The sequence below is a fragment of the Haliotis rufescens genome, unplaced genomic scaffold (assembly GCF_023055435.1).
Source record: "Haliotis rufescens isolate VD_foot unplaced genomic scaffold, xgHalRufe1.0.p SCAF_9, whole genome shotgun sequence".
NCBI classification, from domain to species: Eukaryota; Metazoa; Mollusca; class Gastropoda; order Lepetellida; family Haliotidae; genus Haliotis; species Haliotis rufescens.
This window is the reverse complement of record NW_025964383.1, coordinates 46,983,543-47,009,711: the sequence shown is the minus strand read 5'-3', so window position 1 is coordinate 47,009,711 and position 26,169 is coordinate 46,983,543. Positions and strand designations below refer to the sequence as shown.

Here is a 26,169-nt window from a genome sequence, read left to right as displayed (position 1 = left end):
ACTTCAGAAAAGCCAGTTAAACAGTTCTAAAGATATTCCATATGATCTTCAGAGTATTCAGAGCAATTTATTGTAAACAGTATCATTACTCCAAGAAGATACACTATCAGACAGAGAACATTGCCTTGGCTGGTGTCATCCATGAAATAGCTTGCCATTAGTGTAACTTGATTTAAACATGTCATCGATACCAATTGTGTGGATCGATGCTCATTATGCCAATCACTGGATTATTTACACACCTCCGTCATATAGCAGGAATATTGCTGAGTGTGGCGTTAAACAAAAAAACAATCAATCAATACTATAACCAACTTCATAAAAGCCAGTTAAACAGTTCTAAGGATATTCCATATGATCAAACAGTATCATTACTCCAAGAAGATACACTATCAGACAGAGAACATTGCCTTGGCTGGTGCTGAAAGCATACTGGTTGCACGATTGGCCCGGTGGAGAACAATCGATCAAAAGTTTTCTTAACAGAGGTTGATCGGGTTTCTTCACTGCTGTGTAGACGAACATTATGTTAGAGATTGTGGTTGTATTATACTCTTACTTATGTCTGCCAAGACAAAACGTTTGCAGAGATGAGAACAGATCCACCCAACTGAACAACAATCACACGGTGGTCTCTAGTAGAGACTATCACAGCAAATCAGCCCTCTCTATATGGATGACTTACTGTATCAACTGAACGACACCGTTTAAGGACATAATCTCCCCATGGGGACAGTGTCCCGGTGTACTCCTTGCAGATGATGCAGCCTTCTACTACATACTACTGAAATGAACCGAAGGCAGTTCAAATACAATGCAAGGAAAAGTGCATTACATATTACCATTCAGACGTGCACGAAAACTGGCGCCATCCTCCAACTATCTAGGAGAAATCAAACTCCCAGTAAAGGATTCTGTTAAATATGCTGGTGCATTTATCTGTACAGGCAGATCATTCCTTGAGCGTCCGACCCTAGCTTGTGAGAAACTGAGAAACATGAGTAATATTGATCACAAGCTTTGTTTGTACTTTGGTGATCTTAAACCAATTGCTGCTGTTCGTATATGGGAAAGTTTTACCATGTGGTCTATATGGCTATAATGTGTGGGCAAGGCTCTCGCTGAAAGACTATGAAATTTTAGAAATAAGACAATGATTCTTCTGCAAGAAAATGCAAGGGTTTCCAAAACAAACATATCCCTTCAAAGATATTTAGATAGATCAGTGTGTACCTCTTCTCTTGGGGAAACTTCTTAACACCAAAATCAATGTTTATCTTTAAACATCTATTCATTGCCAGGCCAGCACAGTATAAATGCAAAATAGCAGTCGTTGAAAAGCGGAACGGGATATGAAGTCGCCAATTTTTAACATGTTACAATAAAAACTGGGTGATGAAATAGACAACTTTGTATATAATTCTTGTTTTATTCAGGAGAAATGTTGGACCCAATTAGTAAAGCGAAGTGTACGCCACCATGATACATTAGCAATAGAAAGGGAACTTCAGACCAGTTTAGACCCGTGAAGATTTCGGGGTAGAATAGGTCTTCAGCAACCCATGCTTGCCGTAAAAGGTGACTATGCTTGTCGTAAGAGGCGACTAACGGGATCGGGTGGTCAGGCTCGCGGACTAGGTCGATACATGTCATCGATCCCAGTTACGTGGATCATGATATAAATCACTGGATTGTCTGGTCCAGACTCGATTATTTACAAACCGCCGTCAAATAGCTAGAATATTGCTGAGTGCGGCGTTAAACAACAAATCAACCAACCAACCAAAAATCAGACCAGATAACCACTGTCTAGATATATCGTCATCAGATCCGGTAGTGCACAGAGGTTATGAAAACTTGCTAACTTCCACTCAGAAAACTTTGCTGACATTGCTAGGCTTGCTGGCATAGGGTCATCCTCTGTACAGCCAAAAGAATGTCAATGTGGCACATTTGCTAATGATTTTGTTGAACACGTTTTTATGTCAAATCGACCTCAACGAAGGAGACCTCCTTTTAAATGAAGATGACGTATTTGTATCTCTGTTCGTTGGGGGTATACCTGCTTAATGTGAAACAAGTTTAGATTTCCATGCATCGCAGCAGATGGCCCTCACCATATGTCGCGCAAAAAGAAAGTGGGCGTTTCTGTTATAACAATGTATATATACTGTTACTGTTGATTTCCACTGTTACTGTAATAACTATACATATATATCCTGTAATCGTCTTATTACAGAGGAAGAAAATCTATCTATCATTCGTCTGCCTTTGATGATGTAATCAAACAACACCCATTTTTAATATTATCCAATGAGCTTGTCAAAACCTTTTTATTCTTTTGTACGTCTTGCTTCATAAGCTGTTATATTCATTCATTATCCGTGTGCTATTTGTAATGCTTACTGTACACTTTGCTTTATCTAATTATCTGTGTGCTACTTGTTATCTATTAGCTGTTGTCAATGACAATCTGTTTTTTATTACAACACATTATGTATATATACCTCTCATCACGTGGTTTGTGTCACTCCAGCTTGAGAACTCCGGCCCATTCCTCACCATTTGCTATTTTGAAGATTACCGAACGGGAAGAGTCTCCCAAATTGAATCGGAATCATTGATAAGTGACCATAGACTAAAGTTACGAGAGACAGTGCCTGCCCGTAAACCGTCACCTACAGAACCCTTTCAGCTCATTCCCTTAACCTCTTGAGGCAACTTGTCTAAGTGCGATGTGACCAACGGCAGAGATCGTCCTAAAGAGTGGCAATGGTACTGAATTCTAAAGGTTATTTCCTAATATTACAGAGCTCAAATTACAGCAGTTTGTGTAAACCAAAGGTTTAGCTTTCTGAGTGAGTGAGTATGGTTTTACGCCGCTTTGAGCAATATTCCATCGATATAACGGCGGGGGACACCAGAAATGGTCTTCAGACATTGAACCCATGTTGGGAATCGAACCCGGGTCTTCGGCGTGACGAGCGAATACGTCAACCATTAAGCTACCCGACCGCACCTTTAGTTTTATTCCTGGCACACATTATAAGTGGGGGAGGTGAAGTGGGGTTTAACGTGGCGTCCCAAGAGTTTTTTCACGTATATAGCACGTATGTGTGGTTACTTGAACTAGTCCGGACTGATGCCGATTTATAGTGCTTGCCCACTGAGATACCATGCCTCAGTTTAACATGAATACCCAACTAAGGCAAAGTGAACTCTGAACCGACCAGGCCTTGTTATAGCCCCTTAATGCCGAGCGTCAGACAGGGTAACAAGAAGTATCATCTTTTAATGTCCGTTTGTATGACGCGGCCGCGTATCGTTCCCCAGACCTTCCGCTCTCCGGCAGACACTCTACCACTAGACCACGGAGGCGGTCCACATATCAGTACATAGGCTTTTGATCTTAGTCCACATGCGTATGAGGTATTCCCAATGAGTAACGAGACATTTCTTGCAAAAGGTACAAGACAAAACAAGATCATATCTTGACTACTAAACTCCCATGAAAGCTGACAGTGTACAATGGATCACTTTGTCTGAACAACAACCACATATTCTCTCACTTTCCACACACACACCAACTCAACAACCCTCTCCCACCCCTCCATACACACACCAACTCAACGACCCTCCTCCACCCCTCCATACACACAGCAACACAACAACCCTCCCCCCACCCCTCCATACACACACCAACTCAACGACCCTCCTCCATCCCTCCATACACACACCAACACAACAACCCTCCTCCACCCCTCCATACACACACCAACACAACGACCCTCCTCCATCCCTCCATATACACACCAACTCAACAACCCTCCTCCACCCCTCCACAGACGGGAAGGTCCGTAGCTGAAGTCGCAAGGACGATGGGTTGTAGTCGACGGACTGTTTATGATTTACAGACGCGTCTACAGCAAACGGGTAGCACCGCTGATCGCCCTCGGCCAGGTCGACCATATGTGACGTCACATGCAGAGGATCGTCAGATTGTCTTACGTCTCCTCCTCCTTCAGAATGCAAGAGTCAACGTCATGGACTGGCCATCACCTACAGAACCCTTTCAGCTCATTCCCTTAACCTCTTGAGGCAACTTGTCTTAGTGCGATGTGACCAACGGCAGAGATCGTCCTAAAGAGTGGCAATGGTACTGAATTCTAAAGGTTATTTCCTAATATTACAGAGCTCAAATTACAGCAGTTTGTGTAAACCAAAGGTTTAGCTTTCTGAGTGAGTGAGTATGGTTTTACGCCGCTTTGAGCAATATTCCATCGATATAACGGCGGGGGACACCATAAATGGTCTTCAGACATTGTACCCATGTTGGGAATCGAACCCGGGTCTTCGGCGTGACGAGCGAATACGTCAACCATTAAGCTACCCGACCGCACCTTTAGTTTTATTCCTGGCACCTCTCACTTTCCACACACACACCAACTCAACAACCCTCTCCCACCCCTCCATACACACACCAACTCAACGACCCTCCACCACCCCTCCATACACACACCAACTCAACGACCCTCTCCCACCCCTCCATACACACACCAACTCAACGACCCTCCTCCACCCCTCCATACACACACCAACACAACGACCCTCCACCACCCCTCCATACACACACCAACTCAACGACCCTCCTCCACCCCTCCATACACACAGCAACACAACAACCCTCCTCCACCCCTCCATACACACACCAACACAACGACCCTCCTCCACCCCTCCATACACACACCAACTCAACGACCCTCCTCCATCCCTCCATATACACACCAATACAACAACCCTCCTCCACCCCTCCATACACACACCAACACAACGACCCTCCTCCATCCCTCCATATACACACCAACTCAACAACCCTCCTCCACCCCTCCACAGACGGGAAGGTCCGTAGCTGAAGTCGCAAGGACGATGGGTTGTAGTCGACGGACTGTTTATGATTTACAGACGCGTCTACAGCAAACGGGTAGCACCGCTGATCGCCCTCGGCCAGGTCGACCATATGTGACGTCACATGCAGAGGATCGTCAGATTGTCTTACGTCTCCTCCTCCTTCAGAATGCAAGAGTCAACGTCATGGACTGGCCATCAAGGTCTCCCGACCTCAATCCCATCGAACCCGTCTGGAATGCTCTTGGCAGAAGTCTGCGCACTCTCCAGAACCAACCACAGAATTTGCAAGATCTTGGCACCATTTTGCAGCAACAATGGCGTCGTCTACCCAATCATGTGTTCACAAGCATCACAAGGTCCATGCGGAGGTGCTGTGTGGCAGGATCTAATAGGTCATGTATCTACAGACATCGGCCTTAAATGATCCACTGTTTATAACGTATGTGACAAGCTGTATTACATAGTGCTGTGACACCGGCAGTCAGCCATTTTAGAAAACATATATGACAAACTGTACTAAATATTAGTCAAAAGTGCTGTGACACCGGCAGATATCCACAACAGCAAACGTGTATGACAAAATGTATACTCTGCAAAAAATCCCCAATCCATGTAGAAATGACAAATTTATTTTTGGTGTTAATTTTGTATGGATGTCGGCAATACAACCTTTGCATTTTTTGTTGTTGTTCTTTTTGCAGGGTATATTAAATATTGAATAAAACTGCTGACCATCGATAACATGAGTCTTCTAAAACAGACTTATTTACTGCTATACAATAGGTTACTTTCATAAAATATGCTTTGTTTAAACATGAATTTGGTGATGTTTGAAGTTTACAGGCCATCGGAAATAAAGTGAGTGAGTGAGTGAGTTAATATTTAAAGGCACATCGGCAATTTCCCAGCCATATAGTGACTAAATCAAGTTATATATTGATACATATAGACATTAAAATCTGTCGACAAAGGACAGTAAAACCACTAGACTATCACAGATGTAGATTTAAAACTAGCATATCATAATAAAATTCATAACAATTCAGAACAATACACAATAAAAATGGGCTATAGCCCACCAATAACCAAAGGTAGGTCACCATACTAGGTACCATGGGGACTTACGGTACATCTGCTTCCTACATAGTACCCTAGAAGGATTTACACCATCCCTATGGCTACTGGTGATTGTTAGATTTTTTTAGCCAATTTATTTAACAACAACAAATATTCTACGATTAAAATCTAGGAAAATGAAGCATACTTTGAAGGAAGTGGGACTTACGCTCGGAAATCAAGACTTCTCAATTCAAAGAGCACATGATCGAGTGCAATCGTCACTGTGGTGTCTTTCTTCGTATACCAATTCTAAACTAGCCACAAATTTCAGTTTCAAGCTATTGCTAAATGTTGAATAGCATCTATTGCAAATTGAACATTCTGTATTTCGTCGAGGATTAGCCACATTTAGATGTGGATGTCGTCACCTAATGATTGAGATTGGACAACACACAACAATAGGCAGGGAGATTTGACTCGACAGATTCTTTTTCGGCTGTGACTTAAACGCAATTGAAGAGGAATGTCATCTCTCATAAATATGTCATGCCTTCAATGATCTTGACAAAACTTTATACATACATTTTATATAGCCCCATCACGTGAGACCTTTGTAAGCCTTATGTCTACTTAGTGCGAACATATTATTGATCAACTCTCCAAATATGTTTATTAAGCAATGAAATTTCACCCGTGACTCCATAAAGGATGGACTGCAATAATTCCAATTTAAAAACGACGTATGTACCATTTATTTTGTGTATATTTTAAACACATGTAAATTATTCATATATTATTATTATATACACTTCAAAAAAGAAACATGACACTGACTTTCAAAATGTAATATAATGCGATTGTTTCAAAATAGGACACAGAAACCATAATTGAAACACTGTTTGAAGATCAATGTACACAATGTTCAAAACATTAATCGTGTCACCTAGACAGACACAAGTACACGATACAGTTAATGTCACAGGGGTACAGAAAATGTCAGTAGCGGTTGTGCCCACCACGTGCATCAATCACCGCTTGACACCGACGACCCATAGATGCATTCAAGTTGTCAATAACACGCTGTTGGATGAGCTGTCATTCATGCTGAAGTGCATCAAGAAGCGCCGGAAGTGTTTGAGGCGGTGGATTCCTTCTGCATCAATCACCGCTTGACACCGACGACCCATAGATGCAATCAAGTTGTCAATGTCACGATGTTGGATGAGCTGCCATTCATGCTGAAGTGCATCAAGAAGCGCCGGAAGTGTTTGTGGATTCCTTCTGCGAACGCGTCGATCCAACCCGTCTCACATATACTCAATCGGGGACAAATCTGGTGACCGGGCTGGCCAAGGTAATGTCTGGATGTTGTTGTGCTGTAAGAAGTCCTGACAAACACGTGCAATATGCGGTCGAGCGTTGTCCTGCTGTCCGCCATGAACGTTGACTTGAGGAAGAACGTAAGGCTGTAGGATCAAGTCTCTGTAACGCACACCTGTCAATGCACCTGCCACATGCACGAGAGGCGTCCGACACCGTGATGAATTCCGGCCCACACCATGACACTCCCGCCGCCACATGGGACAACCTGCTGCACACAGTTGGGGGCGTAACGTTCACCCCGACGTCTGTAGACACGTGCGCGCCCATTAACACGTGTAAGTAGGAAACGGGACTCGTCAGTAAACATTACATTTCTCCACCTTGCACGTGCCCATCTAACCCTCTGTTGGCACCAAAGCAGACGGTCCGCCTGATGACGTGGGGTCAATACATGACGTCGAACAGGTCTTCATGCAAAAAGTCCAGCCTCCCTCAGTCTGTTGCCTACCGTTTGGTCGGATAATCTGCGTACCCCAGGGATCTGTGTGGTTGTAGACGTGGTGTGGTAGTGCGGTCTCAGAGGAGTCGCAGCTGACCTTGGTCTGTCGTCAACTCTGTTGGCGTTGTTGTATCGGGTTCTAAGTGCGGAGATTGTCTGTCTGGATACGCCAAAGTGCCTGTCCACTTCTTGCTGAGTTGCTCCAGCTGGTAATCTCCCAATGGCGTTGTTCCGTTGAGCTGCATTCAGTCTTGGCATTCTGTCACCGCCTCTACTGCCGTTATAAGGACTGTATTGAACAGCCGTTGATGTGGACTTTAATACCCATTTAACAGGGGGGGGGGGGGGGGGGCTGCATGCCTAAATGGATCCTGTGCTGCACGTTTTTTACCGGCGGTTGCGTTTTGATGAAACTGTAAAATTGATCCCAAAACGCTACGTTTATGTGCTTTGCATGTGTTTTCACGAATTATAGACACATCATCTTTCTGTTTGACTTCTTTGGTTCTCTTTTAATGTAATTGTTTTAAAATTTTGGCAACAAGTGGTTTACATCTATGTCAAGTTTCTTTTTTTAAAGAGTATATATGTGTTGTTATGCTAGTTGGTTAGTTTATTGTTTAACGCCGCACTCAGCAATATTTCAGCTTTATGACGGCGGTCTGTATAATAATCGAGTCTGAACCAGACAATCCAGTAATTGATATCATGAGCATCGATCTACGCAATTGGGATACGATGACATGTATCAACCAAGTCAGCGCGCCTGACCAGCCGATCCCGTTGTCGCCTTTTACGACAAGCATGGTCGCCTTTTACGGCAAGGATGGGTTGCTGAAGACCTATTCTACCCTGTATCTTCACGGGTCAAGTTGTTATGTAAAATGAATTATCACTTCCATTGGACGTGTGGCCCTAGTTGTCAAATGAAACATTTTGCTACCCTCTTCTTATGCATTTTAAAGCTGAAATGTTAACGTGTGGCAATAAAGGCACTTAACAATTATTTATTGCCGGTAACTGCTCTCAAATTTTAGTTGCATTTATCCTTCACGCACAAAAAAACACCAAGGGAGGAGGATGAATTGGTTTAGTATCAAATATTTTGGCTGCAGGAAACTGCCATGACATTTCAACCAAGCCCACTTTCACTCACTGCATGTATTAAGTGATGAGTCCCCATTGTGGCATTATGATCCATGCCTTTGCCTTCCTCGTTCCTACCATGAACAGGGGCGGTCGGGTAGCGTAGCGGTTAAAGCGTTCGCTCGTCACGCCGAAGACCCGGTTTCGATTCCCGACATGGGTACAATGTGTGAAGCTTTGTTTCAAAAGGTAAAGGGTCTACACGCAGTGTTCAACACTTAACAGTTGATAATGAGACATTAACTTCCAAAATGGACATCGCTAATAAGCTTGCAGAGACAATCAGTAAAAATTCATCGTCTGCCAATTATGATCCTAAATTTCAAAGGTATCGAAATCAGCAGGAAAAGAAGATTCTTAATTTCAAATCTGATAATACAATGATACAATACAATGAATCCTTTTCGTTATGTGAACTGCAACAAAGCTCACGATAAAGCATCTGGGCAAAATGATATCCATTATCAATTATTGAAACATCATCTCAGTTAACTCTCTTGTACATTTTCAATAGTATTTGGGAATCAGGTAATTGTCGTCTTCTTGACATGAGGCTATTATCATCCCTGTGCCAAAACCAGGGAAGGATCACACGAATCCTTCTAATTACCGCCCAAAAGCTTAACTAAGTTGCATCTGTAAAACCACGGAACAAATGATCAACAGGTGTCTTAACTGGTATTTGGAATCTAATAACCTGATAACTGATATTCAGTCCGGTTTCAGGCACCAGAGGAGCACCATTGATCATTTGGTTAGATTAGAGTCATTTATACGCAAGGTTGGTTTTTTTAAATAATCAACATGTTGTATCAATCTTTTTTTCATTTGGAGAAGGCATACGATGCAACATGGAAATATGACATCTTAAAAGATCTCCATAAAAGGGGTCTGCGTGGCCGTATGCTTGGTTTTATTACAAGCTTTTTAGAAGATAGACAATTTAAAGTTCGAGTGGGCTATCTGAGATACATGATCAGGAAATGGGGATCCCTCACGGCAGTATTTTTTCAGTGACACTTTTAGCATAAAAATCAATAGCCTTTCAAAGGATTTAGATGAAAACATTGATAGTTCGTTTTTTGTTGATGATTTCAATGAATCTTGCCATGGTAGAAATATTAATACTATTCAAATTCAGTTACAACTTTGCCTTAATAAAATGCAAAATGGTCTCAAGAAAATGGTTTTAAGTTCTCTTAAACTAAAACCTGATGTATTCATTTTTGCAATAAACGGAAATTACAAATTAATGCAGAACTGACTTTGAATAATATTCCTATAAAAGTGGTCAAAGAAACCAAGTATTTAGGTCTCACCTTTGATCATATCTTATCTTTTATACCTCATGTAAAAATCAAAAGGCTAAATGTTTAAAAGCACTTGATATCATTAAGGTGGTATCAAATGCAAAATGGGGTGTAGACCAACAAACTCGGTGACATCTATTTAGAACATTCATTCGATCTAAACTGGATTACGGTTGTTTCATATATGGTTCAGCCCGACTATCATACATTAAAGAGCTTGACACCATTCACCATCAAGGTCTTAGATTGTGTCTGGGTGCATTTCGAACTTCCCCTGTTGCAAGTTTATATGTTGAAGCTAATGAACCTTGTCTGGATATCAGAAGAATAAAACTGGCACTCCAATACGTTACTAAACTTCATTCCAATCCACCAAATCCAGCTTTTAACATCGCTTTTAATCCTCCTTATCAGAGTTTGTATGATAAGAAACCAAGCAAAATTTAAAAAGAAGGGCAAAAAGTCAATCTTAAGCTTAAGATAAATGGATCATTCGCTATCGTTCAATAATGGTCAACTAGCCACCTTCCTGCCACTGATATATGCATTTGAGGTAGAAATAACAGCGACCAGTGAAAGTGCCTTATCTATTTCATATTTAGACCTGTGAGTGACAGAAACATGCCCACAGAAGAAGGCATTATTTAAATTTTCGCTTTTGCTTGAGTAATATTCCATCGACTCCAGACTTCGCTGTCTACATTTCAAAATGTTTGGGTAAAAACATGAAACATGCAGAGCGTCATGCGACGATTGCTCAAAATCAGGTTTGCAGTACTGAAGGCATGTTTTAGTAGCATGCTTTCGTGATAGGCATGTGGGGGACATTTCGCAACGTAACGTATCAGAAACAACAAAATGTCTGATTCCTTGTTTTGACCTGTACTTTATGGCACCATACTATTTGAGGTAGAACGTTGACTTGCCTTTGTATGTGTTTGTTATGCATGCCACTGACGAGGCAGGATATACTCACGTTTTCGGGAACACCTTGTGTAATCACCACTTGATAGTGATTAATAAACACATGCTTTCTATATGGTCAGAATCATACAATGGATTCTACGTTTAGCCTATATTCCCTTTATGATTATTGAAAACGTTTTGAAGTTTCTGTGTATGTGATAGCCATATGCATGTTGAGCACCAAATGTTACTGAGTCAATGAGCTTTTCTTTTACAAGCCCGCTCATTCAAAATTCGACAGCTTATTCAGCAGACAGATCGTAACATGTTCGTCGGGTAGGTAGAATGCTGGATAAAGACGTTATATTCGATGGTCTGACATGAAACACTAATTAAATCCGGTGTGCTAGTTCTTGATACATCAACATTGATGTTAACATCAGCACATAGGGCAAAGGTGAAGGACTTACGTCACACAAAACAATGTAACACAATCAGTTTCTGTTCTCCTGGGGTGTAAATGAATCTATCAACCGTAACATCGAGCCTGAACACCAGTTCCATTGTGGCGTGTTGAACAACTATCACAGGTTGTTTCGCAGTCAATTCCGTCCCGGCAACACAACAGGGGAATGAAAGCGTGGTTGGAAGTGGTGGTAACAAAAGGCACACAAACCTTCATGTTGTATGGATGAGCTTGTTTGTTTTACCGGTTTTCATTTAGTTGTTTTATTGATTCATCTAACAATAATACCATCGCAGATGGTAAACAGACACATTACGCTACTCTCTTGACGCCTTGACTCGTTCGTGTTGTAATTCTTTGTAATTCATTGTAGGTATTAACATATTGCCATGACGCCAAGGAGATACACAATTAGATACAAAACTACTCTCTCTGTACTGAGATGGTGTTGATACCATAAGTGTGGCACGATTAGATGGACAACTGAAATATGTATCGATTGTTTTGGTATTGAATGTTTTTTAAACACTGATTGGACAGGTAAATTCATTGCGAACCACGGTGTTTACAAACAGAATGTTATTTATAATTGTGGGCTTATTATGCTCTTGCTTGTGCCTGTCAAGACAAAACGTTTGCGCAGATGTGAACAGATTCCCCCAACTGAACAACAACTACACGGTGGTTGGTCTGCCTTTAGAGACTATTACTGTGGGAGGCATGTTGGGCTGTGTGCGAGAATGTCAAATGATGGCAACATGCAAAGCTTTCACTTACAAGAAGACAAGGAATTGCAGTGTGTACTCCCAGTTTGAGTTTTCCTCACCAAACAACGTTGACGTCAGAGATGTCGTTACCTCCATTATCAGCGACTGGAACACTGTGCAGGTACGTTATGATAAGATAACTTATTATTAATGCTGACGCTTCCATTCCCACAAGGACTAAAATCATGCATACACTGTTATCATCCTACTTCTAGCTCTTCTGTCGATATAGTACTTCTCTCCAAAATCTTTCTACTGACAGTGTTCATGTGACAATATTCCCCATGTTAACAGTATTTCGAGACACTTTTTCGTGAATATACGCAGATCATGTTGATCCTGTGCTGCCACAATAAGCTTCCTATCGATGCTATCCTCCTTCCGACTTACTTCTGTTGAAGTATTTCGATAAAGTCCTTCCGCTAAGACATCCATCTGCCAAATTAAACATTCTGATGGAACATTCTAATAAGTTGGTTGGTTGATATGGTTTGAATCGTACAATGGACAGTTTGGGGTGGGAGGAATACCTGATATGAATGAGCGATTAGCACTTTTGGTAAAACCCACAAGCAAAGGGCATAGTGCTGGCAAAACAAATAGCTACAACTGAGCAGCAAGACAGACTGGTTCCGTCTCCCTATCATTACAGTCCTGCCAAAGGCCAAAGGCCAAAGATATTTATTACATTTGAGGCCTCCGGCCAATATACAAAGGAGTTACATATAAGTAGTTTTACATATTTGGATATATACTAATGTCAACAACTAGTGTCAGAAGGAAATTGCATTTGTACCATATGTAGCCAGTCTTTATATCATAGGAGATTTCTTTTTAAGAGAAAAGAGAAATAAAAGCAGGAACAGGATAATTTGACCTTGTTCTTCCATCACGATAATAGGACATACAAAAGTAAAATGAATTTCATTGTCTATAGCTGAATGACATGATGGGCATAACTGCTTCGATTTTTCAGTGGACGTTCTCCTTCTTTCATTTATCATGAGATCAAACAACCCAAGCCTAAATTGAATAAATAGACGTTGAAGGGTTCTTGATGCTAATGTAGATAAGTTTTTTTCTGGTTGAATAAGACTCTTAAAAATTCTACACAAGTCATACCTTGAACTGCCCTGCCAGGCGTCTGAAGTACACACAGTTCCAAGTTTGTTCCAACACGTTTGTTGACAACATGCAATTAGAAAATAATAAACTACTGGGCAAAAGAAACTTATTGCCTTGTTCAGTAGCTCCATAAAAAGAAACAAAGACAAGTGTAAAGTATATGATGATCATTTTACTGACAGGAATAATTTTGTAGGTCCTTACAAAATTACAATGTCATATCAATAGTGCCCTTGCTATACGGCCGAGCGAAAGAAACATGGGGGTCAAAATAAAAAAATACATTAAAACAATTCAAACAGAGTCCACTCAAAAGGTGCTCTTAAAGTCAAATCTTGTGACAAGACATGTGTGACCACCCCCTGCATGATTCCACGCGAAAAAGTATCCTCGTAGGTGTTGTTAGTCGCCGGATGACGTCAGCAAGATTTTGCGCCACTCATGCAATAAAACCTTTCGAGCTGCTGTCTGCTGCAAGTGATATACAGAGTGTGGTTGACAAGTATATATACAAGTAGGAGGCAATGTTTGTACAGTAGAGTAGATATTGTTATACTGGAGTAGAGAAGCCTTTTATTTATACACAAGGGTAGTGATGACAATCGTCGGTGAAGTCAGTGACATAACCAAAGAATGAAGCCAGTAATAAAAACAATGGGATTATGGCTGATTGGGGTCTTTGATGAGTTGATGGTATGCCGGGGGTATAGCATTGGTCACGGTTGATGGACGGAGGGAGTCTTCTGATGTTGATGGCTTGTTGTAGTTTCCTGATTTTGAAGTCTTCGAGGTTGGTGGTGAGGGCTGTGACTATCTCCCACTGAATGCTGTGGTTTGGGTTGTCACAGATGTGGTCTGATAGAGCTGATTTTGAGTCATCTTTGGAGACTGAGCTTTGATGTTCTTTTATCCAGGTTTGTGTCAGCACAATGAGTGAGGAAAGCATAATATGACAGAACTCTAACAGAATACCCTGCTTACATTACCATATATAAAACCTATACATAGGTTGCCTTTTATTTCAATGATCTTGAGTCTTATGTCTGAGTGTTTACTGACACACTCTGAGCCTAATAGAAAGATAGAGTATGTCTCAACATGCACATAATCATTTTCACCTTCCAGAACTACCGCCGAGTAATGCCAGCACCACTGAAATCAGGTATGTTTCACGTGTGAGTGAGTTTGTTTTGGTTACACTGCTTTCAACAGTATTTCAGTTATATCACCGCTTGTCAGGGGAAAGGGGTGGGGGTATTCACATTTACCACTTTAGTGAACACCCCCCAGTACAGGCATGATGCTGACAAAGCTCGAAACATAATCAGGGAGAATCTCGGATTTAGTAAGCTTTAAAACCGTCAAATACAGCTTCTCGTACGCTGGATCCTTCGACAGAATGTATTGTACATCAACATGTAAAGCTTATACTCAGGGCAAGACTGTTACAAACCGGCACGGAACAGCTGCTTCGAAACGGGAATGTGGTCAAGACAAGGGTGAGTGAGTGAGTTGGGCTTAACGCCGCTTTTAACATTATTCCAGTTATATCCTGGCGTGTCAGCTTGATGTCCGAAGTGATGCAGGTCTCAGACGTTTACCACTTTGGTGAAACCCACGAGCACGAGTATGGTGCTGACAAACATAATCGGGGCAAACCACAATTATAGGTTTCTGTTGTGCCCAAGGGACGCATCTCTGCACAGCGAATCACGGCGCCTTAGACGACCTAGCCAACCGTGCCCCCTTGTCAAGACAAGAGCCTTCTACAATGGCTATCATAGTATTCTGCCTTGCAACGCTGTGTTTCATTTTCTACTTTTATCGAACCAGATCCTCGTTAATCAAGATTGTTTCGCTTGCTTTAATACCGTGAAAATACACGCATTTGTATTCATGCCCTGACTGTATGTATTGTATATCAACACCTAACGCTTTTACTCAGGGCAAGAGTGTTACATACCGGGCACAGAACAGCTGCATCAAGACGGGACTGTTGTCAAGATAAGAGTCTTCTACAATGGCACGTTAGATGTCACCCTTTCAGGCAGAGAATGTCAGAGGTGGGCTGACCACACTACCCACAATCATCCTGGTAATGGCGACGCCCCTGGCAGTTTCGCGACTGGTGAAACTATGGAGGAAGTAGCTAACTACTGCCGTGTTGTACTTTCTGACGCAGTGGACACACCGTGGTGCTACACAACAGATCCCACCAAGCGCTGGGAGCGATGCAACATAACTGAATGCGCTTAGAGGTCGTTGATATGTGGCAGTACTGAGTCTCATATCTTGCACTCACCAATATTCCGGCTTTATGACGGTGGCCAGACAATCCAGCGATTGCCGTCATATGCATCGAGCCACTTAATTGGGATACTTTGGCACACTATAATAAAGTCACTAACCCTGACCATCCTATACATTAAGTCGGTTCTTAAGGCCAGCATCATGATCAGGTGTTAAGGACATATTCAAACCTGGAATCTCCACAGGGAGAGTGGCCTCTTTGAGTCGTTGGCTTCACACCCATATTCAATAAGTTGTATCGATAGTTGTCTTTAATAAAGTAATATACATTGGCTTTTACGGAAAACAAACACAGCTAAATTTTCCAATGCAAAAGACCCTATCGCGAAAGAAAAAATTCAAAATTTGCACCCTACCAAACAGGTTTTCAAAAGCATCTTTCCGCTATTGATAAGAGTTTCATTATTGTTGCGAAGACATTAATAATAGAAATGCAGAGGTTAACCGAGCAATCGGTTCTCACATAACTAAATTGTGAATTCAGTCATGACCAAACTGGATAACAGAATAATCAATAATCTATTTTGAACTGTATTTTGCGTTATTTAATTTTGCAAAAAATTTTGATAATCAGTGGCGGCTGTGGAAGAAATTATTTGAAAATTGAATAAATAATAACTAATGTGTGCGTTTCAATGTGCCCGCGCGGGTGTGTGTTTGTTGTTTAACAGCTACACTCAGAATTATTGAAGTTATTAGACGGAGGACTGTGAGAGCAACGTGTTGGAGGGAGGGTTACGGCCATAAGCTTGTAGGATGGCACAACGATCCGCCCACTACCATACACTGGCAAGACTTCTCAACAAATCAGTAGAATACATAAGCACCAATCAGGCACTGATACTGTCTTCACTGGCTCCCCATCCTTTAGTATCATCCTCTAAGCTAATGGACGCGCCACCCTCAAACTATCTGGGAGAAACCAAACTCCCAGTAAAGGATTCTGTTAAATATGCAGGTGTATGTATCTGTGCAGGCAGATCATCCCTTGAACGTCCGACCCTAGATTGTGAGAAACTGAGACAATTGAGTAATATTGATCAGAACTTTGGCTTGGTCTTTGGTGATCTTAACCCAATTGCTGCTGTTCGTGCATGGGAAAGACTTGTTTTACCATGTGGTCTATGTGGCTGTAATGTGTGGGCAAGGCTCTCGCTGAAAGAGTATGAAATTTTAGAAATAAGACAACAATACTTCTGTAAGAAAATGCAAGGGTTTCCAAAACAAACACCTTATGTAATTCAAGCATATCCCTTCAAAGATATTTAGATAGATCAGTGTGTACCTCTTCTCTTGGGGAAACTTCTTAACACAAAAATCAAGGTTTTATCTTTAAACATCTATTCATGGCCAGGCTAAGCTCAGTATAAATGCAAAGTAGCAGTCGTTGAAAAGCGGAATGGGATATGAAGTCACAAATCTTTAACATGTTAGGGCTTGCCACAAAATATAAACTGGGCGATGAAATAGACAACTTTGTATATAATTCTCGTTTTATTTAGAAGAAATGTTGGACCCAGTTAGTAAAGCGAAGTGTACGCCACCATGATGCATTAGCAATAGAAAGAAAACTTCCGACCAGATTATCACTGTCAGATATATCGCAATCAGATCAGGTAGTGCACAGAGGTTATGAAAGTTGCTAACATCCACTCAGATAACTTTGCTGACATTGCTAGGCTTGCACGCATGGGATCATCCTCTATACAGTCTAAAGAATGTCAATGTGGCACATTTGCTAATGATATTGTTAAACATGTTTTTATGTCAAATCGACCTCCACGAAGGAGACCTCCTTTTCAAAAGAATTTGTGATTTACTTGATGTTAACATATTTGTAGAATATGGGAAGATGAAGATGACGTATTTGTATCTCTGTTGGTTGGGGGTATACCTGCTTAATGTGAAACAAGTTTAGATTTCCATGCATCGCAGCAGATGGTCCTCACCATATGTTGCACAATAAGAAAGTGGGCGTTTCTGTTATAACAATGTATATATACTGTTTCTGTTGACTTCCACTACAACTGGCTATAGTTAAGCTCTTGTGGTGTAATAACTATACACACTGTATATATATGCTGTAATCGTCATATTACGAGGAAATAAAGAAAATATATCTATCTATCTATCAGTCTTCTGCCTTTGATGATGTAATCAAACAACACCCATTTTTAATATTATCCAATCAGCTTGTCAAAACTTTTTATTCTTTTGTACGTCTTGCTTCATAAACTGTTTTATTCATTCATTACCCGTGTGCTATTTGTTAATCTTACTGTACATTTTGCTTCATCTAATTATATGTGTGCTACTTGTTATCTATTAGCTGTTGTCAATGTCAATCTGATTTCTTATCACAACACATCATGCATCATCACGTGGTACGTGTCACTCCAGCTTGATAACGGTGTAAGAATCTATATCGAAATGGACTTTCCCATTGCTAACATCTGTGTAATAGTTGGGGGTAAGACATTTGGGCAAGAAGTAGGCATCCCCATCAATGTTATTAGTCAACTTTCTCTTTATGTGAGGAATATTCCAGCAGCTCAAGCCTTTAGTGTCACATGTTTCAGCTTTTGAAGTACAGTCAAGCATGCTCTGTTTACGACGATTCCAAAGAGCGTCGTGCTACACTTACTCAAAAGTTGTTTGACTAAGTGCACAACATCCAAAGCCTTATAGACAACAATGAATGTAAAGTATGTTGTTGTATTATTCCATGTATGTTTACCCAATGTAAGTTTTTATTATATTGTACTCTTGTACAAACGTGGGTTTGAACAAATCTAATGATGATGATGTAACCATGCTTACGAATAAATACTATCCACTGATTGAAGTAAAGTCTGTAAATTATTGATACGCCGGAAAGTGTGCTCTTATACTCTATTATGTGACGGAGCGCACCCAAAGGTAAACAAGTTAATTGGAAATTATTTGCACACGCCATGTCAGTCAAGTACATACTTCTTACGGCCCGTGAAGATCAGGGGTAGAATTGATCTTCAGCAACCCATGTTTGTCGTGAAAGGCGAATATGCTTGTCGTAAGAGGCGACTAACGGTATCGTGTGATCAGGCCCGCTGATTTGGTTGAAGCATGTCATCGATCCCAAATGAGTAACATTCTTGCAAAAGGTACAAGACAAAACAATATCTTATCTTGACAAGTAAGCTCCCCTGACAGCTGACAGTGTACAGGGGATCACTTTCTCTGAACAACAACCATGATTTCTCTCACTTTCAACACACACACCAACACAACAAACACACTTTCCGCATACCTTCAACACACACCAACACAGCAACCCTCCTCCACCTCTCCATACACACACCAACACAACGACCCTCCTCCACCTCTCCACATACACACACCAACACAGCAACCGGCCTCCACCTTTCCATACACACAACAACACAACAACCCTCCTCCACCTCTCCACATACACACCAACACAACAACCCTCAACCAACCCTCCATGCACACACCAACACAACAGCCCTCCTCAACCCCTCCATATACAGACCAACACAACAACCCTCCTTCACCCCTCCATATACACACCAACACAACAACCCTCAACCAACCCTCCATATACACACAAACACAACAACCCTCCTCCACCTCTCCATATACAGACCAACACAACAACCCTCCACCACCCCTCCATATACACACCAACACAACAACCCTCAACCAACCCTCCATGCACACACCAACACAACAGCCCTCCTCCAACCCTCCATATACACACCAACACAACAACCCTCAACCAACCCTCCATGCACACACCAACACAACAGCCCTCCTCAACCCCTCCATATACAGACCAACACAACAGCCCTCCCCCACCCCTCCATATACAGACCAACACAACAACCCTCCTTCACCCCTCCATATACACACCAACACAACAACCCTCCACCACCCCTCCATATACACACAAACACAACAACCCTCCTCCACCTCTCCATACACACACCAACACAACAACCCTCCTCCAACCCTCCATATACACACCAACACAACAACCCTCCACCACCCCTCCATATACACACAAACACAACAACCCTCCACCACCCCTCCATATACACACAAACACAACAACCCTCCACCACCCCTCCATACACACACCAACACAACAACCCTCCACCACCCCTCCATATACACACAAACACAACAACCCTCCTCCACCTCTCCATACACACAGCAACACAACAACCCTCCTCCACCTCTCCATATATACACCACCACTCCATATACACAACAACCCTCCTCCACCTCTCCATATATAAACCACCCCTCCATATACACAACAACCCTCCTCCACTCCTCCATATACACCAACACAACAACCCACCTCCACCCCTCCATATACACAACAACCCTCCTCCACCCCTCCATATATACACCACCCCTCCATATACACCAACACAACAACCCTCCTCCACTCCTCCATATACACACCAACACAACAACCCTCCTCCACCCCTCCATATATACACCACCCCTTCATATACACAACAACCCTCCCCTAACCCCTCAATATACACACCAACACAACAACCCTCCTCCACCCCTCCATATACACAACAACCCTCAATATACACAACCCTCCCCCACCCCTCCATATACACACCAACACAACAACCCTACTCCACCTCTCCATATACACAACAACCCTCCTCCACTCCTCCATATACACACCAACACAACAACCCTCCTCCACCCCTCCATATATACACCACCCCTTCATTACACAACAACCCTCACAACCCCTCCATAGACACACCAACACAACAACCCTCCTCCACCCCTCCATATAGACCAACACAACAACCCTCCTCCACTCCTCCATATATACACCACCCCTTCATATACACAACAACCCTCCCCCACCCCTCCATATACACCAACACAACAACCCTCCTCCACCCCTCAATATATACACCACCCCTTCATATACACAACAACCCTCCCCCACCCCTCCATATACACACCAACACAACAACCCTCCTCCACTCCTCCATATACACCAACACAACAACCCTCTTCCACCTCTCCATATATACACCACCCCTTCATATACACCAACACAACAACCCTGAACCAACCCTCCATGCACACACCAACACAACAGCCCTCCTCAACCCCTCCATATACAGACCAACACAACAACCCTCCTTCAACCCTCCATATACACACCAACACAACAACCATCCACCACCCCTCCATATACACACCAACACAACAACCCTCCTCCACCTCTCAATACACACAGCAACACAACAACCCTCCTCCACCTCTCCATACACACACCAACACAACAACCCTCCTCCACCCCTCCATATATACACAAACACAACAACCCTCCACCACCCCTCCATACACACAGCAACACAACAACCCTCCTCCACCTCTCCATATATACACCACCCCTCCATATACACAACAACCCTCCCCCACCCCTCCATATATACACCAACACAACAACCCTCCTCCACTCCTCCATATACACACCAACACAACAACCCTCCTCCACCCCTCCATATAAACACCACCCCTCCATATACACAACAACCCTCCCCCACCCCTCCATAAACACACCAACACAACAACCCTCCTCCACCTCTCCATATACACACCAACACAACAACCCTCCTTCACCCCTCCATATACACAACAACACAACAACCCTCCACCACCCCTCCATACACACACCAAGACAACAACCCTCCTCAAACCCCTCCATATACACACCAACACAACAACCCTCCTTCACCCCTCCAAATATACACACCAACACAACAACCCTCCTCCACCCCTCCATATATACACCACCCCTCCATATACACAACAACCCTCCCCCACCCCTCCATATATACACCAACACTCCTCCACCTCTCCATATATACACCAACCCTCCATATACACAACAACCCTCCCCCACCCCTCCATATACACACCAACACAACAACCCTCCTCCACCCCTCCATATATACACCAACACAACAACCCTCCTCCACCCCTCCATATATACACCAACACTCCTCCACCTCTCCATATATACACCAACCCTCCATATACACAACAACCCTCCCCCACCCCTCCATATACACACCAACACAACAACCCTCCTCCACCCCTCCATATATACACCAACACAACAACCCTCCTCCACCCCTCCATATATACACCACCCCTCCATATACACAACAACCCTCCCCCACCCCTCCATATACACACCAACACAACAACCCTCCCCCACCCCTCCATATATACACCACCCCTTTATATACACAAACACAACAACCCTCCTCAACTCCTCCATATACACACCAACACAACAACCCTCCTCCACCCCTCCATATACACAGCAACCCTCCCCCACCCCTCCATATACACACCAACACAACAACCCTCCTCCACTCCTCCATATACACCAAGACAACAACCCTCCTCCACCCCTCCATATAAACACCACCCCTTCATATACACAACAACCCTCCACCACCCCTCCATATACACACCAACACAACAACCCTCCTCCACTCCTGCATATACACACCAACACAACAACCCTCCTCCACCCCTCCATATATACACCACCCCTTCATATACACAAACACAACAACCCTCCTCCACCCCTCCATATACACACCAACACAACAACCCTCCTCCACCCCTCCATATATACACCACCCCTCCATATACACAACAACCCTCCCCCACCCCTCCATATACACACCAACACAACAACCCTCCTCCACCCCTCCATATACACACCAACACAACAACCCTCCTCCACTCCTCCATATACACCAACACAACAACCCTCCTCCACCTCTCCATATATACACCACCCCTCAATATACACACCAACACAACAACCCTCCTCCACCTCTCCATATATACACACCAACACAACAACCCTCCTCCACCTCTCCATATACACACCAACACAACAACCCTCCTTCACCCCTCCATATACACAACAACACAACAACCCTCCACCACCCCTCCATACACACACCAAGACAACAACCCTCCTCCACCCCTCCATATACACACCAACACAACAACCCTCCTTCACCCCTCCAAATATACACACCAACACAACAACCCTCCTCCACCCCTCCATATATACACCACCCCTCCATATACACAACAACCCTCCCCCACCCCTCCATATATACACCAACACTCCTCCACCTCTCCATATATACACCAACCCTCCATATACACAACAACCCTCCCCCACCCCTCCATATACACACCAACACAACAACCCTCCTCCACCCCTCCATATATACACCAACACAACAACCCTCCTCCACCCCTCCATATATACACCAACACTCCTCCACCTCTCCATATATACACCAACCCTCCATATACACAACAACCCTCCCCCACCCCTCCATATACACACCAACACAACAACCCTCCTCCACCCCTCCATATATACACCAACACAACAACCCTCCTCCACCCCTCCATATATACACCACCCCTCCATATACACAACAACCCTCCCCCACCCCTCCATATATACACCAACACTCCTCCACCTCTCCATATATACACCAACCCTCCATATACACAACAACCCTCCCCCACCCCTCCATATACACACCAACACAACAACCCTCCTCCACCCCTCCATATATACACCAACACAACAACCCTCCTCCACCCCTCCATATATACACCAACACTCCATATACACAACAACCCTCCCCCACCCCTCCATATATACACCAACACTCCTCCACCTCTCCATATATACACCAACCCTCCATATACACAACAACCCTCCCCCACCCCTCCATATACACACCAACACAACAACCCTCCCCCACCCCTCCATATATACACCACCCCTTTATATACACAAACACAACAACCCTCCTCCACTCCTCCATATACACACCAACACAACAACCCTCCTCCACCCCTCCATATACACAACAACCCTCCCCCACCCCTCCATATACACACCAACACAACAACCCTCCTCCACTCCTCCATATACACCAAGACAACAACCCTCCTCCACCCCTCCATATATACACCACCCCTCCATATACACAACAACCCTCCCCCACCCCTCCATATACACACCAACACAACAACCCTCCTCCACCCCTCCATATACACACCAACACAACAACCCTCCTCCACCCCTCCATATATACACCACCCCTCCATATACACAACAACCCTCCCCCACCCCTCCATATACACACCAACACAACAACCCTCCTCCACCCCTCCATATACACACCAACACAACAACCCTCCTCCACTCCTCCATATACACCAACACAACAACCCTCCTCCACCTCTCCATATATACACCACCCCTCCATATACACACCAACACAACAACCCTCCTCCACCTCTCCATATATACACACCAACACAACAACCCTCCTCCACCTCTCCATACACACCAACACAACAACCCTCCTCCACCTCTCCACATACACACAACAACCCTCCTCCACCTCTCCATATACACACCAACACAACAACCCTCCTCCACCTCTCCATACACACACCAACACAACAACCCTCCTCCACCTCTCCATACACACATAAACACAATAGCAATATTCAATCGACACCAGTCTCTGATGTCTACATTTCACAATGTTTGCGGTACAAGCATGCATCCTTCTCCTACGAAGATTTCGAAGAGCGTCATACGACGATTGGTCAAAATTGTTTCATCAGGGTTACAGCACTGAAGGCCTTAGTGACATGTTTTATGATAGGCATGTGGCACAGCAAAATGTCTGATTCCCTGTTTTGACTTGTACTATATGTCACCGTGTTGTTTTAGGTGGACAGTTGACTTGCCTTTGCATGTGTTTGTGACAAGTGCCATCGTGGAGCAGAATACGCTCACCTGTTGGCGAACACCTGGTATCATCACTATTTGATCGACTCTGCGTTGGACAGAGATTAAAAAATAGGGAAATGGTCTTGTCCCGTTTATTTAGAAAACATTACCATAATATGTTTTGCAAATAGCACAAAGATATACTTTCAGTTTGTCTGCAATACTTTTACCAGCCCGGCTTAACTTGCGGAAGTAATCTGTCGATCCTTACATTCAGGGGTGCTAGGGTGGCCCTGACCCTTGGGCACGCCAGAAACCTATGATTGTGGGTTTGGATCCAGGTTCGCCCCGATTATGTTTCTAGGTTTGTCAGCACCATAATCGTGCTCGTGGGTTTCACCGAAGTGGTAAACGTCTGTGACCTGCATCACGTCGGGCTTTCCTCCCATATCAAGCTGACACCCCGTGATGAATGTGTAACACTGTTCAAAGCGGCGTTAAACCCAATTCATTCATCACTCACTCACTTCTCACATACATGCGTCAATGAGAACTCTAAATATAGCGGGGAGGTTGGGTAGCCTAATGATTTAAGCGTTCGCTCGTCACGCCGAACACCCGGGTTCGATTCCCGACATGGGTACAATGTGTGAAGCCCATTTTTGGTGTTCCCCGCCATGATATTGCTGGAATATTGCTAAAACAAAGCGGCGTAAAACCATACTCACTCACTCTAAATATAGCCTAAAGCATATTCAGAGTTCCAACTCACGCGGACTGCGGCGCTTTGGACGACTGGGCGCCCTGCGATCGTTATTGCAATGACTCAGTGACGGTGATTGCAGCGATCACCATGACGCACCGCACTGAACTCCGTGTCTGCCAGGGACCAGTCATCGGTACAACAGCGACACTGTCATTACCACTCACATCGCGCTGTTTGATCAGATACACCTTTGTGTTCTAGGATGATAGCGCTGGAGCCCATGCAACGTGAAGCAAATGGTCTTCAGTTACCTGCAGACGGACCTGATACAGACCAGGCCGTGGCCAGCGATATCCCCCGACCTAGAAGTTTGTTATTTTTGTTTGTTTGATGTTTAACTCCGCACCCAGCAATATCCCAGCTATATGACGGCGGTCTGTAAATAATCGAGTCTGGATCAGACAATCCAGTGATTGACATCATGAGCATCGATCCACGCAATTTGGATACGATGACATCTAGAACAGTAGGGGCATGCTGAACATATATGTACAGACACCACCAACCAGAGCCCTGCGGGAACTCATCCAGCATCATAATAGGATAATGTGGTGTGGAATCAATGCCAAGGTCACATTTAAAGGTGGGCCGATTCCATATAAATCACAGGATTTTTTACCCTATTTTCCCATGTGCACAATTCACCTTCTTGGAATATGTCGGAAACGGTCACTTGACGGACATCTAAATGTAGACTGCCTTCGTGGTAGTGGACAGAGCGTGTCATACC

The 26,169-nt window shown here is 43.5% G+C and overlaps 1 protein-coding gene across 1 annotated transcript; it reads left to right on the top strand.

The window, feature by feature from the left end:
• The first annotated feature begins 11,685 nt into the window (after positions 1-11,685).
• Positions 11,686-18,695, top strand: LOC124149978 (plasminogen-like). Its single transcript, XM_046521850.2, has 3 exons — positions 11,686-12,505; positions 14,635-14,671; positions 15,455-18,695. The coding sequence occupies exons 1-3, from the start codon at positions 12,194-12,196 to the stop codon at positions 15,763-15,765; spliced, it is 660 nt and encodes a 219-aa protein (XP_046377806.2). The 5' UTR covers positions 11,686-12,193; the 3' UTR covers positions 15,766-18,695.
• The last annotated feature ends 7,474 nt before the right edge of the window (positions 18,696-26,169 follow it).

Excerpts from the sequence above, each read along its gene's own strand:
- LOC124149978 (XM_046521850.2), top strand. The coding sequence starts at position 12,194 with ATGTTATTTATAATTGTGGGCTTATTATGCTCTTGCTTGTGCCTGTCA. Across the intron at positions 12,506-14,634 it reads GCGACTGGAACACTGTGCAG|AACTACCGCCGAGTAATGCC; the intron begins GTACGTTATGAT and ends TTCACCTTCCAG. Across the intron at positions 14,672-15,454 it reads GCCAGCACCACTGAAATCAG|GGCAAGAGTGTTACATACCG; the intron begins GTATGTTTCACG and ends GCTTTTACTCAG.